Here is a 14,402-nt window from a genome sequence, read left to right as displayed (position 1 = left end):
ATGTTTCAATAAAATATTGCTGTTGGATTTTGCTGTCTTTTCAAGTTTTGCATTGTGTTATTGTTTTGGCCATAAGTTTAACAGTTTTGAAAACAGTATGTAAGCACATGCAAAATGTCCTGTACGTACAAAGGTTTTTGGCAGTTGTTGTGTCTGAGTGAGAAGATAATTCATGAAATTTGAGAGATGTAGTCATTGAATGCATTTTGTGCCAAAACAATGATAACTGGTCCTCAGTTTAGCCCACATAGACTTCTGTTGTGCTCACTGTGTGAGGAGTTTTGCAAACGTGACCTAAGTATTGAGACATGTGTCCTAGCGTCTGTAAAAAACTGTAATACATTTGTTCAGTAACATGAGCGTGTGTGTGTGTGTGTGTGTGTGTGTGTGTGTGTGTGTGTGTGTGTGTGTGCGGTCAGAACTGCTTGTTCAGCTTCTTACTATCGCTGTGGAAAGCTTCAGATACAAATATCAGAACACGTTTCATAAAGAACAATCAGTTCTAAACAAGGAAAAGGTCATCATGCAGTATTCTATCATCAATAAACTTATATCACTAAAAGCTTAGACTGACTACTCAGTACAGTTTTCCATTGACACAGTTCCATTATCTTATCTTATCATGTCAGAGGTCAACTGAAACCATGTCCAACTGAACCTCCAAAGGTTTTTCACATCTTCTTATACCCCACACCTTTATCTCTGCAGGCTGACAATTACACCTCCTACTGACTAACCGAACCTCCATAGTTTTTCCACCTTTCTCTTTGCAACCTGCTCTTTATATTTGCATGTCCACCTATATAAAAACACCCCATCAGACACACAGTATTTTGCTCAGCACTTCACAACTGCCGCAAGGTATATCATTGTAACTGTTTATTTTTTCAGATCCCAGACACAGCGGTGTGAGGTAGTTAGCACACAATTTTGCCATGTAGAAAACATCGTTTGTTTGGAACACATCAGCAGAGAGGTAGAATTCATAGCTGTTCATAAGAGTTTAATTCCTGGATGTGCATTGAGCCGACTTTGCTACCTGTACAGAGCGTTTCTGACAGTCGGGCGCTGCTTATACAATAGAGAAAAGCAACAATACAGAGTGTTTCTCTGCTCCAAGAAATCCGAGGGCCTTTCACAAGGTAAGCATGTCTGTTATACCCAGGGCATAAATGTCTGTATGTCAGCGCTGATTATTCAAACCCTGTTTAAAATGTGACACATATGTTGTCCGAAAACATTTCCTCTAGATTTGCAAAGTTACTGATTTAAAAATATATTTTTGAATTTTTAGTTGCATGTCAAACATATGATAGACTCTTGAGCATGTTTATATAGCTAAATTCACAATGGTATAACCGTGCACCAAAGCCCTCTAATGCAAGCCTCTGAACTGTATGTTGATAAGTACATGAAGCGTACCTCTACCTCTACAGCTGAAAACAGTTTGTATCCGCACTCTGAGGGTCTGCTGAATTGTTTTTAATACGCCACTTTTTGACGAACAGCAGATGATGAAATCCTCTTTATTGGAGAAACTGTCCCTGAGCTATTGTTGCTCATACTTACTGAGGTCCCTAGCTACTTCCTTACTATGTCAGTAAACTCTTTGAAAAGGAAAAAAACGTGGTTGTATTTCGCTTCAAGATGGCGCCGGTGTGCATGGCTGACCGTCTGCGACCTCGACTGCGCCTCGGCGTAGTACTCTTTGTTATTTTATCCTTGGTTTTATGTTCTCTAGGCGATTGTACGCTAATAACTTATGATAGAGACACGCTCCTGAATCTCCGGTTCTCCTGTCCTCAACGACTGGACAGTTCAATTCAATTCAATTCAATTCAATTTTATTTATATAGCGCCAAATCACAACAAAAGTCGCCTCAAGGCGCTTCATAGATACAGAGAAAAACCCAACAATCATATGACCCCCTATGAGCAAGCACTTTGGCGACAGTGGGAAGGAAAAACTCCCTTTTAACAGGAAGAAACCTCCGGCAGAACCAGGCTCAGGGAGGGGCGGCCATCTGCTGCGACCGGTTGGGGTGAGAGAAGGAAGACAGGATAAAGACATGCTGTGGAAGAGAGACAGAGGTTAATAACAGATATGATTCAATGCAGAGAGGTCTATTAATACATAGTGAGTGAGAAAGGTGACTGGAAAGGAAAAACTCAGTGCATCATGGGAATCCCCCGGCAGCCTACATCTATTGCAGCATAACAAAGGGAGGATTCAGGGTCACCTGGTCCAGCCCTAACTATATGCTTTAGCAAAAAGGAAAGTTTTAAGCCTAATCTTGAAAGTAGAGATAGTGTCTGTCTCCTGAATCCAAACTGGAAGCTGGTTCCACAGAAGAGGGGCCTGAAAACTGAAGGCTCTGCCTCCCATTCTACTTTTAAATACTCTAGGAACAACAAGTAGGCCTGCAGAGCGAGAGCGGAGCGCTCTAATAGGGTGATATGGTACTACAAGGTCATTAAGATAAGATGGGGCCTGATTATTTAAGACCTTGTATGTGAGGAGCAGGATTTTGAATTCTGGATTTAACAGGAAGCCAATGAAGGGAAGCCAAAACAGGAGAAATCTGCTCTCTCTTTCTAGTCCCTGTCAGGACTCTTGCTGCAGCATTTTGGATCAGCTGAAGGCTTTTCAGTGAGTTTTTTGGACATCCTGATAATAATGAATTACAGTAGTCCAGCCTGGAAGTAATAAATGCATGAACTAGCTTTTCAGCGTCACTCTGAGACAGGATATTTCTAATTTTAGAGATGTTGCGCAAATGGAAGAAAGCAGTCTTACATATTTGTTTAATATGTGCGTTGAAGGACATGTCCTGGTCAAAAATGACTCCAAGGTTCCTCACAGCGTTACTGGAGGCCAAGGTAATGCCATCCAGAGTAAGAATCTGATTAGATACCATATTTCTAAGATTTTCAGGGCCGAGTACAATAACCTCAGTTTAATCTGAATTAAGAAGCAGAAAGTTAGCGGCCATCCAGGTCTTTATGTCTTTAAGACATTCCTGCAGTTTAACTAATTGGTGTGTGTTATCTGGCTTCATGGACAGATAGAGCTGGGTGTCATCTGCATAGCAGTGAAAATGTATGCTATGTCTTCTAATGATGCTGCCTAAGGGAAGCATGTATAATGTAAACAGAATTGGTCCTAGCACTGAACCCTGTGGAACTCCATAATTAACCTCAGTGTGTGAAGAGGACTCTCCATTTACATGCACGAATTGGAGTCTATTAGATAGATATGATACAAACCACTGCAGTGCAGTACCTGTAATACCTACAGCATGTTCTAATCGCTCTAATAGGATATTATGATCAACAGTATCGAACGCTGCACTAAGGTCTAGCAGGACAAGCACAGAGATGAGTCCACTGTCAGAGGCCATAAGAAGATCATTTGTAACCTTCACTAAAGCTGTTTCTGTGCTGTGCTGAGCTCTGAAACCTGACTGAAACTCTTCAAATAAACCATTCCTCTGCAGATGATCTGTTAGCTGTTTGACAACTACTCTTTCAAGGATTTTTGATATGAAAGGAAGGTTGGAGATTGGCCTATAATTAGCTAAGACTGCTGGGTCTAGAGATGGCTTTTTGAGTAAAGGTTTAACTACAGCCAGCTTGAAGGCCTGTGGTACATAGCCGATTATTAGAGATAGGTTGATCATATTTAAGATCGAAGAATTAATTAATGGCAGGACTTCTTTGAGCAGTTTTGCAGGAATGGGGTCTAAAAGACACGTTGATGGTTTGGAGGAAGTAATTATTGAAGTTAACTCAGAAAGATCAATTGGAGAAAAAGAGTCTAACTTAATATCAATGGTACTAAGAGTAGCTGTAGATAATATTACATCTGTGGGATGATTATTGGTAATTTTTTCTCTAATGATAAAAATTTTATTTGTGAAGAAGTTCATGAAGTCATTACTAGTTAACGTTAAAGGGATGGTTGGCTCAAAAGAGCTCTGACTTTTTGTCAGCCTGGCTACAGTGCTGAAGAGAAACCTAGGGTTGTTCTTATTTTCTTCAATCAGTGATGAATAGTAAGATGTTCTGGCTTTGCGGAGGGCTTTCTTATAAAGCAGCAAACTATTTCTCCAGGCTAAATGATGATCCTCTAGATTTGTGACACGCCATTTCCTCTCCAGATTACGAGTCATCTGCTTTAGGGTACGTGTTTCAGAATTATACCACGGAGTCAGGTACTTCTGATTTGAGGCCTTAGTTTTCACAGGAGCTACAGTATCCAGAGTCGTACGTAGTGAGGAGGTGAAATTATTAACAAGATAATCGACCTCTGTTGGGGTAGCGTTCAGATAGCTACTCTGCTCTGTGTTGGTACAGGGCATTGAAAATGATAACAGTGGGTGGATTATATTCTTAAACTTAGTTACAGTGCTTTCAGAAAGACATCTACTTTGATAAAGTCTACTCTTCACCGCTGTGTAATCAATTATTATGGGACCATGGGTGGTGCCACTCCCCTGCCGCCCGTCTCTTCCACCAAAACGACCTACTTACTTTCTGCGTAGGAAACGCTTCAGGAAACGGGGTAGAAGGAGTGGTGCCCGCGTTCGCGTCAAGGCTCATATTAGAGCCATGTCTATGGATTACCCCTCTACAAGTCGTGAGCTGTCACGATTTATCTTCTACTCCAGGAGCCGCTTTGCGGCTAAATTGTTAAGTCATCGTTGGATATGCCCTGTTGGCCCTCAAACCTATCCTACCTGCCCAGTGGCTTATCACTCTGCTTGGTCTTGGATTACACCGCCTGGCCACGGTGTTCAACACAGCAATCTAAACACCCTGCGACGGGCTACCGCTAATGACCTAGCTCCTCGGACTCGGATGGCTTTATTTAATGTTAGATCTCTTTCAAATAAGGCCTTTCTCTTAAATGACTTTTTCCTCACCACGGGACTGGATGTTCTATTTCTGACGGAGACATGGACTTCTCCGGGTGAGTTTATCCCCTTTTCTGAGCTTCTCCCTCCTGACTGTGCCTTCTTTAGCTCACCAAGGCTCACTGGTAGAGGTGGTGGCCTAGCCTCGGTTTTTAAAAACAAACATGAAGCACGGCTGCTACCCTCCCCAACCTATTCTAGCTTTGAAGCTCAGTTATTGGAATTGACTGGCCCTCGGACTACTCTGTGTGTTGTGGTTTATCGTCCGCCTAAATACCACAAGATGTTTACTTCTGAATTTGCTGACTTCTTGGGATCCATTCTTTTTAAATATGGTTCTGTTATTATTTCTGGTGATTTTAACATTCATGTCTGTTGTATGGATGACAAATTGGCTAACGATTTTCTAGCACTAACTGCTTCTTTTAATCTTACCCAGTGGGTGAATGAGCCTACCCATGTTAAGGGCCACACCCTTGATTTGGTTTTTTCATACGATGTGGATATATGTATTAAGGAAATTAGAAACACTGGACTTTCCGACCATTCCCCGGTTATCTTCGATCTTGACCTTGGCAACACCGGATCACGCTTTGAGGCTCCTCTTTGCCCTACGCGTACTGTGAATGCTGATACTCTGTTGAAATTTTCTAATTCTTTTGTGAACTTTTCATTTACTACGTCAGACTGTCTTACTCCACATACGCTTGAGAATTTCGCCAATACTCTATTAACTACATGTTCCTCTATCCTTGACATTGTAGCACCGATCAAAATGAAACGCCCCAGAACCTACTCACAATGTTGGTTAAATGATTCTGTTCGCGCCTTACGACGTATGTGTCGGCGGGATGAGAGGAGGTGGAGGAAAGATAATCTCCAGTCATCATATGACATTTTATGCATTAGCCGCTCGAAGTTTCAATCAGCTGCCAGAACGGCTAAAGCAGCTTTCCTATCTAAAATTATCACCACCAATGGAAACAACCCTCGAATTTTATTCAAAATTTTCAACTCTGTGGTCAACCCCTGCCCCTCTATGCCTCTGTCGTGCTCCCCGGGCCTTTGTGAAAAATTTTCAAGTTATTTTTTGGATAAAGTCGCATCTCTTAAATCTACCCTTCCTTTGGTGACCGACCGTATGCCCACCCCTGATTGTTCTACTACTTTTTGTCAATTTGAACCTGTTTCTCTCTCTACTCTGAAGCATCTAATTGAAAAACTGAACAATACTAATCTTGTACATGATGTTCTTCCATCCCGTATAGTCAAGGACTGTTTTAGTGCAATTGGACCTTGTCTATTGTCCATATTGAACTCTTCCTTGCTGTCCGGCTATGTACCATCAGCTCTTAAACATGCTATAATCCAACCTGTTCTTAAAAAAAGTAACCTCGATCAAAATGATTATGCCAATTATAGGCCGATTTCCAAACTTCCCTTCGTGGCTAAAATTCTTGAGAAGGTAGTTCTGCTTCAACTTCAGACCTACCTGGATGAGAATAACATTAATGATAAATATCAATCGGCCTTTAAACAACACCACAGCACTGAATCAGCACTGCTCCGAGTTTTTAATGACCTTTTACTAATGGCTGACAATGGACGCCCCTCTGTCCTAGTGCTATTGGATCTTTCATCGGCATTTGACATGGTTGACCATAACATACTATCGGTTCACTTGGCCACCTCCTCCTCCTCCGCTGTACCTGTTTGCTGTGGTGTCCCCCAGGGATCTGTGTTAGGCCCTACCCTGTTCTCACTGTATATGCTTCCTTTAAGTGTCATTTTTGAGAAACACCACATTGCCTTTCACTATTATGCCGATGACATCCAGATCTATTTTGAGCTGAATGATGATCTAGCGATGTCCGTGAGTAACTTTCGAGAGTGCATGTGTGAGGTCAAGCAATGGCTTCTGGCAAATTTTCTTATCCTTAACGATAAGAAAACTGAAATTATGATCTTTGGCAGTGACGCTCTTCGTGCCAAACTTCATGATGCTTTTAGTTTTCTCACTAGTTCTTTCCCTGACACTGTTAGGAATTTGGGTGTGCTACTTGACAGCTCATTTAAACTTGATAAACAAGTATCTGCTGTCGTCAGATCTAGTTTCTACCAACTTCGCCTTGTTTCCAAGGCCAAACACTACATCCCGCACAATGACCTGGAAAAGCTTATCCATGCCTTTGTAACGTCAAGACTAGATTACTGTAATTCACTTTATTTTGGTCTCCACTCTACCCTTTTACATAGATTACAGACAGTCCAGAATGCCGCTGCACGCATTCTAACTAAAACTAGGAAGTTTGCTCACATCACTCCTGTCCTTGCTGATCTGCACTGGTTGCCTGTGAAATTTCGTATTCAATTTAAAATTCTGTTGTTTACTTTTAAAATTACTAATAACACAGGACCAAGCTATCTTAAGGAACTCTTAAACTCATATGCTCCTGCGAGGGCTTTAAGATCTTCCTCACAGTTATTGTTGGTTCAGCCCAGATCTCGTTTGAAGTCTAGAGGTGATCGAGCGTTTGCTCTAGCTGCACCTGAGCTGTGGAACAATCTCCCGATTGGCATCCGGACGTCTGATTCCATTCAATCTTTTAAATCACGGCTTAAAACATATCTGTTTGAACTTGCTTTTTCTACTAGTTAAATTCTCGCCTCGCTTCTTGTGAGTTATTCTATTAATGTGTCTGGTTGTTTTGCGTTGTCCTGCGCTGTCAATGTTTTCTATCACTGTGTTTGATGGTACAGCTTTACTCTGCTATAGCTGTGTGCTATAGTTTATTCTTATTAGTGGTCTTTACCTGTGAACATAATCCCACACTTATATGACTCCGATGTTTTAGTGTAAATCATTTTATTGTTTTGTTTTATGTAAAGCACTTTGGCATGCCCCTGGCTTTTAATGTGCTCTATAAATAAAGATTGTTGTTGTTGTTGTTGTTGTTGTTGTTGTTGAAGCTGTTGTAGATTTAAAGAAACATCTTAATTGAAGCAAAGGAAAAAACTGGAATGAATTTTATGTGACTGTTCATATTAAAGCCAACAACAAGTGAAAATCCAAAACCAGCTCCAATCTTTTGTATTAATGATCTCCCCTCTCTGTGTCTGTGTGTGTGTGTGTCTGTGTGTGTGTGTGTGTGTGTGTGTGTGTGTGTGTGAGTGTGAGTGTGTGTGTGTGAGTGTGTTTGTCTGTATGTGTGTGTGTGAGTGTGTTTGTCTGTATGTGTGTGTGTGTGTGAGTGTGTGTGTGTGAGTGTGAGTGTGAGTGTGTGTGTGTGTGAGTGTGAGTGTGTGTGTGTGAGTGTGTTTGTCTGTATGTGTGTGTGTGAGTGTGTTTGTCTGTATGTGTGTGTGTGAGTGTGTGTGTGTGTGAGTGTGAGTGTGAGTGTGTGTGTGTGAGTGTGTGTGTCTGTATGTGTGTGTGTGAGTGTGTTTGTCTGTATGAGTGTGTTTGTCTGTATGTGTGTGTGTCTGTGTGTGTGTGTGTGTGTGAGTGTGTGAGTGTGTGTGAGTGTGTGAGTGTGTGTGAGTGTGAGTGTGTGTGTGTGTGTGTGTGTGTGTCTCTGTGTGTGTGTGTGTGTGAGTGTGTGAGTGTGTGTGAGTGTGAGTGTGTGTGTGTGTGTGTGTGTGTGTCTCTGTGTGTGTGTGTGTGTGAGTGTGTGTGTGTGAGTGTGTTTGTCTGTATGTGTGTGTGTGTGTCTGTGTGAGTGTGTGTGTGTGTGTGAGTGTGTTTGTCTGTATGTGTGTGTGTCTGTGTGTGTGTGTGTGTGTGTGTGTGTGTTTGTCTGTGTGTGTGAGTGTGTGTGTGTGTGTGTGTCTGTGTGTGAGTGTGTGTGTGTGTGTGTGTGTGTGTGTGTGTGTGTAGGTGTGTGTGTGTGTGGAGTCAGAGTGTGACCCATAAACGACTTCCCTAAAGCTGCTGGTCTGGAAGTCCAGCAGTTCATCTAAACAAAAGGCACTTAGACTAAAACAGACATCCTACCACAAAACAATAAGAAGGTAGCACCTCTCCCATGATCCCAGGACGTGGGTGTGAATGCCAGAACACTCTGGAGTCACACAAAGTCTTTAAAGACTACTATCATTACACAATTGCTTATACACCTCTAAGCATATATGGTTAGATATTCCCCAATAAAAATGACAATGATAAAATATAAATCCAACAATGGTTTTCAGGGTTTTTATCGTTAACTTCGTTTCCCTGGGTCTTTTCCCGTGTTGTAGTCGTGTGTCTTATTTTGAAAGAAATGTTTACGCGTTACCATAGCGACCAGAGAGCATTAAGGCTGCAGACAGGTGCATCCAACCAACATTTTATTTTCCCTTATTTGATTTATGGACCTAACTGTATGAACTGGACTTTGGCTTTAATGCTGCTCCTCTTCATCATTGCTGTGTTGCATTTCCATCATTCTGCTGCTGGATTCACTGCAGGCTTTAACAAACACTCCTTTGGGTCCAGGCCCAGCCACGTGTTTGTAAGCTGCTGTGCTCCTCACAAATAAAGCCTGAAGCAGCTCAGACTGTTAGAAGCAGCACTGAGCCCTGTTACAGTTATAGTGTTAGAGCAGCGGCTGCAGCCTACAGCATTTAAACTAGCTGTGTAATACTTCAGCTTTACATCATGGAGTAGTAGTTTATTAAACCCCCCAAAATATGACTATCCAGAGTTGGGACCAGGAAGCAGAGTTGCAGTCTTACACGCCTCTCTGCAGCTTCTCTCCTCCTGCTACCCCCCCAAAAACCCATCTCCATAGAGACTGTGTCAGCTTCCAAACAGACAAAAAACTAAAAACCAGCAACAAACAACTTAAACATAAACAGTCACAAAGAAAGAACAATACAGTATCCACATCTGAACCAAAGAGTAAAACAGTGAAATGTGGATTATTAAACATTAGGTCTCTCTCCTCCAAGTCTCTGTTAGTACATGTTAGTAAAAACATTTCTGCATTTTACCCATATTTTATTTTTAACTCAAAATCAAAGATTCCAGATTCTCCTACATGTTGGTTTTGAATCAGATAGGACGACAGATTTCAGGTGGCCCTGTGTCTTTCTCTATTACATTTGCCACTGTGTAACTCAAAGTTATTTAAGGACTAGTTTATTTCAATGGATGAATTTACTGACTGATGCGCAGAAGAAATAGTTCTTTATGGAGCCTAGATGGTGTGAATGATGAGACCAAAGACTGCAATATCTTGTACCAAAAATATATTGAATAAATGGAGGAAAGGGGAAATGGAACAAAATAATTAATACAACACACAACATAAATGCCCACAATTAAATAATAAATCAATGCTGTGATCTTTCTGTGCAAAAGTCCTTTTTGGTCCTCTTCTTTTTAAAGTTCACTTTTAAGGTATTCCTCCTTAGAGTCCAGCTTCATACAAATGGGGAAATATGTCCGTAATCCAAAAACGGCTAAGTGGGGGAAAAGAAAGAATGGTCCTACCGGCTCGCCACTTCAATATGAAGAAGATTAATTCAAAGGGAGGGAACAAAACCTGACCTGTAGGTCAGAAAAACGTCCATTAGCACATCAAGTTCGATTCAGTTTACCGGTAAACAAATATATTTTTCTGCAAGCCTATGTAACAATGCAAATCATCATCAACCAATGTACAACAGTTAAATTATTAATCATCTTGGCTACGTAGCTTAATCTATACATTCCAGTAGCGTTCGCTACAAACAATACAAAAACAACAATAAAGGAAAACAGCTGTCTAACAGACAGCATAGCCGAATTCAAGGCAACACATAACAATAATCATTCAATCGCACTTTGTTTCAAAGTAAGCCCATTAAAGTGCTTAAGTAAATAAAAGTGTTCAAAAACAGCGGTTTTTGAGCCGGAGTTCTGCTCGCGGTGGGAACGCCGCCGCACAAAGTCATTTTTTAATCGCGCAAACGATCGGCTGGTTACTGACAACCAAAAGGTTGTTTTTGGTAGATATTAAAGATCATGGGTGGGCGGGGCAAATGGAGCAGTTTTCTACAGTCGAGTAAAATTCCAGGAAAGAGCTGGGTGTGGCTTTCCTTTAAATCACATGATCAACAGCTTTAAGATGGAGGCAACTCGCTCAGTGTTTCCTGTTTCATTCTTAGACTGTGGCGATGGTAAGTAGCAGCTTTTCACTTGTTACCTGGCATCTTTTCAGCCACCAATGATAGTCATTGTATGTTATCAACATTTCACTAACTATGTTTTCTCTCATGTTTAAAATAGGCCGACCAAGAGCAAAATAGGTATGTCTGCAGACTCTGCTGTAGCCAAAGTTATCAGATCTCCTGTGTTTTTAAATCCCTAACTGCTCGATCATTATCATTTTAGAAGACAACAATTTCTCAAAGGAGGTTCAAAACTAATGCCTACAAGATTACCAAGAGGATGGTTCGGGGCTCTTACATGACTCCGGGAAGTCAACACTTGGTGGATGAGGTGTGTTACCTTTGACACTTTTAAGACAGTCCTGTTTATCACTACTAACAATAAGCAAATATGTTTTCACTCAACAGATCCTTCACAGCATGTTGTTTCTGGGCAAAATCAACAACATCCCCTTTTCTCCAGAAGAAATCTTCCCTAATCCTTTTGTTTTGGGTTCTTTAATGAGAAGATATCCAAGGCCTTTAAAGTTGTATTCGACTCAGCTTCCCAGGCGAAGTCCCTTCTCCTGTGTGCTCGACATGGTAAGATAACTCTTCTCACATTTTCAGTCAATCTGACAAACTTCCAGTTTTTAGGAAAGTATAATGCAAAGTGCTTTTTTACTGAGAAATCCAAAGAAAATCCATACTGTACCTTATACTTCAACATATGCTTCTAGCTATACTTCTCCACCAAACACAGAGACTGCAGGAGAGCTGGAGACTTGCTTCAGAATTTGTTAGTTCTAAATAATGTCTAACAGACTCATTATTGGAGATGCTTACAGTCTTCAAGGCGTATATGATGCTGTCACTGTGTAGCTGCTGGATCTGTTAAGTCAGCTCAAAGACTCTAAATTCAGCGTGTTTTGACAGCCCGGCATAGCAAAATAGGAAAAAAAAGGTCAATTAGCAAATTTAATTATAAATTAGTGAGAACAAAGATGGATTTTTGCTTATTGATTTAAAATTAAATAGATTTTTGTGACTTGTTTCACCCCCTATCTTAAAATGTCTAAACCAAAAGCATCCAATGGTCCTGCATAGTTAAATAAGTCAAGCAGCGAAACAAACATGTTGATCAACTTTCTATGAAAAACAACTATATAATCAGGTGCAACACTTTGACCAGATCTGTAACTGTTTTCAGATCGTCCTGCAAAATAACTCAGAGAATGAAGAGCAAATAAAGCAGAGTCTGCAAGATCTCCTCACAGACTTGGACTTAGAAGAGAATAATAAAAAAACAGCTTTCGTCTCGTCCACCATCTGCATTTCTCAAAAATCCCAAACCAACAAATCAGAAAGGTACTGCGGAGTCTCCATGTCCACCAAAGGTCCTAACGCTGGGAAAATTATGATTGCTGCCTCCTGTCTTAGCAAATGGCATAAATATGTATCTGGTGCGGTGATGACCTATTATCCAAACACAGTCCAGAAAGATTACTTTGATGGAACAATTGAAGTACCTGGAAATATCAGGTGTGAGGCTTTTTGTCTCCGTGATGGTGCCAGAATGAAGCCTTGCAGATCATGTAAGAATTTGTTTGGCTTGAACACAGAAGACCTCAGAGAGTGGCCATATGGTAACTGTGCTGAAGCTGAGAGCCTGAGCAATTTGCTTGAAAATGAGAGAGAAGTTGAAACACATGTGGATGAATACTCAGCTGAAAAGGACAACAGGCAGAGAGCTGAGGATGAGGTTGGTAGGGTTCTTAGAACCGTGTTGCAAAGGATTCGGTTTAACTGGACAGGTGAATTTTACAACCCAGAACAAGAGTGAGATTTCATGAAATCATTTGCATTCATCATTCTGATAAATCAAAGATTCTCTGCTCTGACAGCATCTGTGTGGATTTTCTGTAATCACAGAGACGTGTATAAGCATGTTTACTTTCCATCTCCATGTAATTGTCACATTTAATAATTCAAACTGGCTTCTATGGGTTTTTGTTTGTTTGCTTACATATCTAGTGTTTAATGCAATATGAAGCATTATCAGACAGCATTTATTGGGAAGAATCCCATGTTTATACTGGTCTGTACCCAGGGTACACAGAAAATAAAAACAACAAGAACACATGTTTTCTTATTATGATCCCAACTATAATTTACTTAAGCAAAAGCACTACATGTGTAGTTATAATATTTATAGCAGTTACTGTTGATGTTTAAATTGATCATCTTAAATGTTTATATGCTGATTATATTGCTTTATATAAGAAAGGCCTAACTCTGAGTACACTCTGTGCCAAAAAGTGCTGACAGGAAACTGCATGCTTTTGCAGAAACGTGCTTTTGCAGCTAGAAAGTGAAGCTGATATATATCAGTTTTAATTAGTTTTTACCAACTGCTTGCTAGGGCAATCCCACGAGTTTGGTGTTTTTGTATTGAACATGATTCCAAGTGCTTTCTATAACACATAGCAGAGGTGCCACAACAAAGACTGAGAAGAGGACAGGAAGAGACAGTGAAAGAGATGCACTCCTTCGCCATTCATGTTAAAGCGTTGCATAGCTTTAATTTTAGAGAGTGTTGCATAACTTTAGTCATTTTTCTACCACAGGTGAAGCCAAGAATTGTGAAGCTCTCTTTTGGCCAAATACCAGAATCTGTAAGAAGAAGAAAAAACAAACAATCAAATAGGTCATTATTAAGAGAACAACAATCTCTTGATGATTATCCACAGTGTCTTTGATAACTCTGAGATACAAACTGTCAAGGATATACACATCCCAGCAAACAATAGCTGTGTTTGACTAAAGCGATTAACAACAAGGACAGAGCTACAATCACTACAGTCAAACATAAAGGGCTTAATCCTGAATCCAAGTCTGAGCTGTGATGCTGTTGGTGCTGAAAGCTGCTCAGATCCTGAAGCTGCACGTTTTGTCTCTCTCTAACCAAACCAGCAGCAAAAGAAGACACATTTCGCTTGACATAAACATTGTCATGAATTCCCTCTTACTTTTGCTGGTTTGCTTCCACCACCATTAAAACACACACAGAAAAACAACACAGCACAGCTCTCTGCCTCTCTCAGTGTACTTTAAGAACACCGTTTCCCATCTCAAATCTCTGTTTTTGGCATTATTCGCTTGCTTGTTATGAAGCAGTCTACCGTTGCTTACAGCCATTTTTTTTTAATGACTTCCGACAAGACAGCCTCATTTCTGCTGTTCAATACCAAATTTTATTTATTTTTTTCAAATTAAGTGAAACTGCAAAATGCTCTGCTGTGTCTCTATTAAAACCTCTTATTAAAACCTCTGAATCACTTCAGCAGCATCAGCCAATGTACATTTGTTGAG

The 14,402-nt window shown here is 40.6% G+C and overlaps 1 protein-coding gene across 1 annotated transcript; it reads left to right on the top strand.

The window, feature by feature from the left end:
- Positions 1 to 4,958: 4,958 nt before the first annotated feature.
- On the top strand, positions 4,959 to 12,873 carry LOC146631410 (uncharacterized). Its single transcript, XM_085354811.1, has 5 exons — positions 4,959 to 4,972; positions 6,699 to 6,789; positions 11,275 to 11,382; positions 11,460 to 11,633; positions 12,241 to 12,873. Exons 1-5 carry the CDS (start codon positions 4,959 to 4,961, stop codon positions 12,871 to 12,873), a joined length of 1,020 nt encoding a protein of 339 aa, XP_085210937.1.
- The last annotated feature ends 1,529 nt before the right edge of the window (positions 12,874 to 14,402 follow it).

This window comes from Diplotaxodon limnothrissa, linkage group LG5 (assembly GCF_057381915.1).
Source record: "Diplotaxodon limnothrissa isolate DT_005_m linkage group LG5, D_limnothrissa_male_GT1.1, whole genome shotgun sequence".
NCBI lineage: Eukaryota > Metazoa > Chordata > Actinopteri > Cichliformes > Cichlidae > Diplotaxodon > Diplotaxodon limnothrissa.
Note: the sequence above shows the minus strand (reverse complement) of the source record. Positions and strands in the feature narration are given on the sequence as shown.

What these genes read in the sequence shown, in the direction of transcription:
- LOC146631410 (XM_085354811.1), top strand. An exon ending in ATGATGATCTAGCGATGTCC is followed by an intron (nt 6,790 to 11,274) that starts GTGAGTAACTTT and finishes TTATCATTTTAG; the next exon opens with AAGACAACAATTTCTCAAAG. An exon ending in TCTCCTGTGTGCTCGACATG is followed by an intron (nt 11,634 to 12,240) that starts GTAAGATAACTC and finishes AACTGTTTTCAG; the next exon opens with ATCGTCCTGCAAAATAACTC.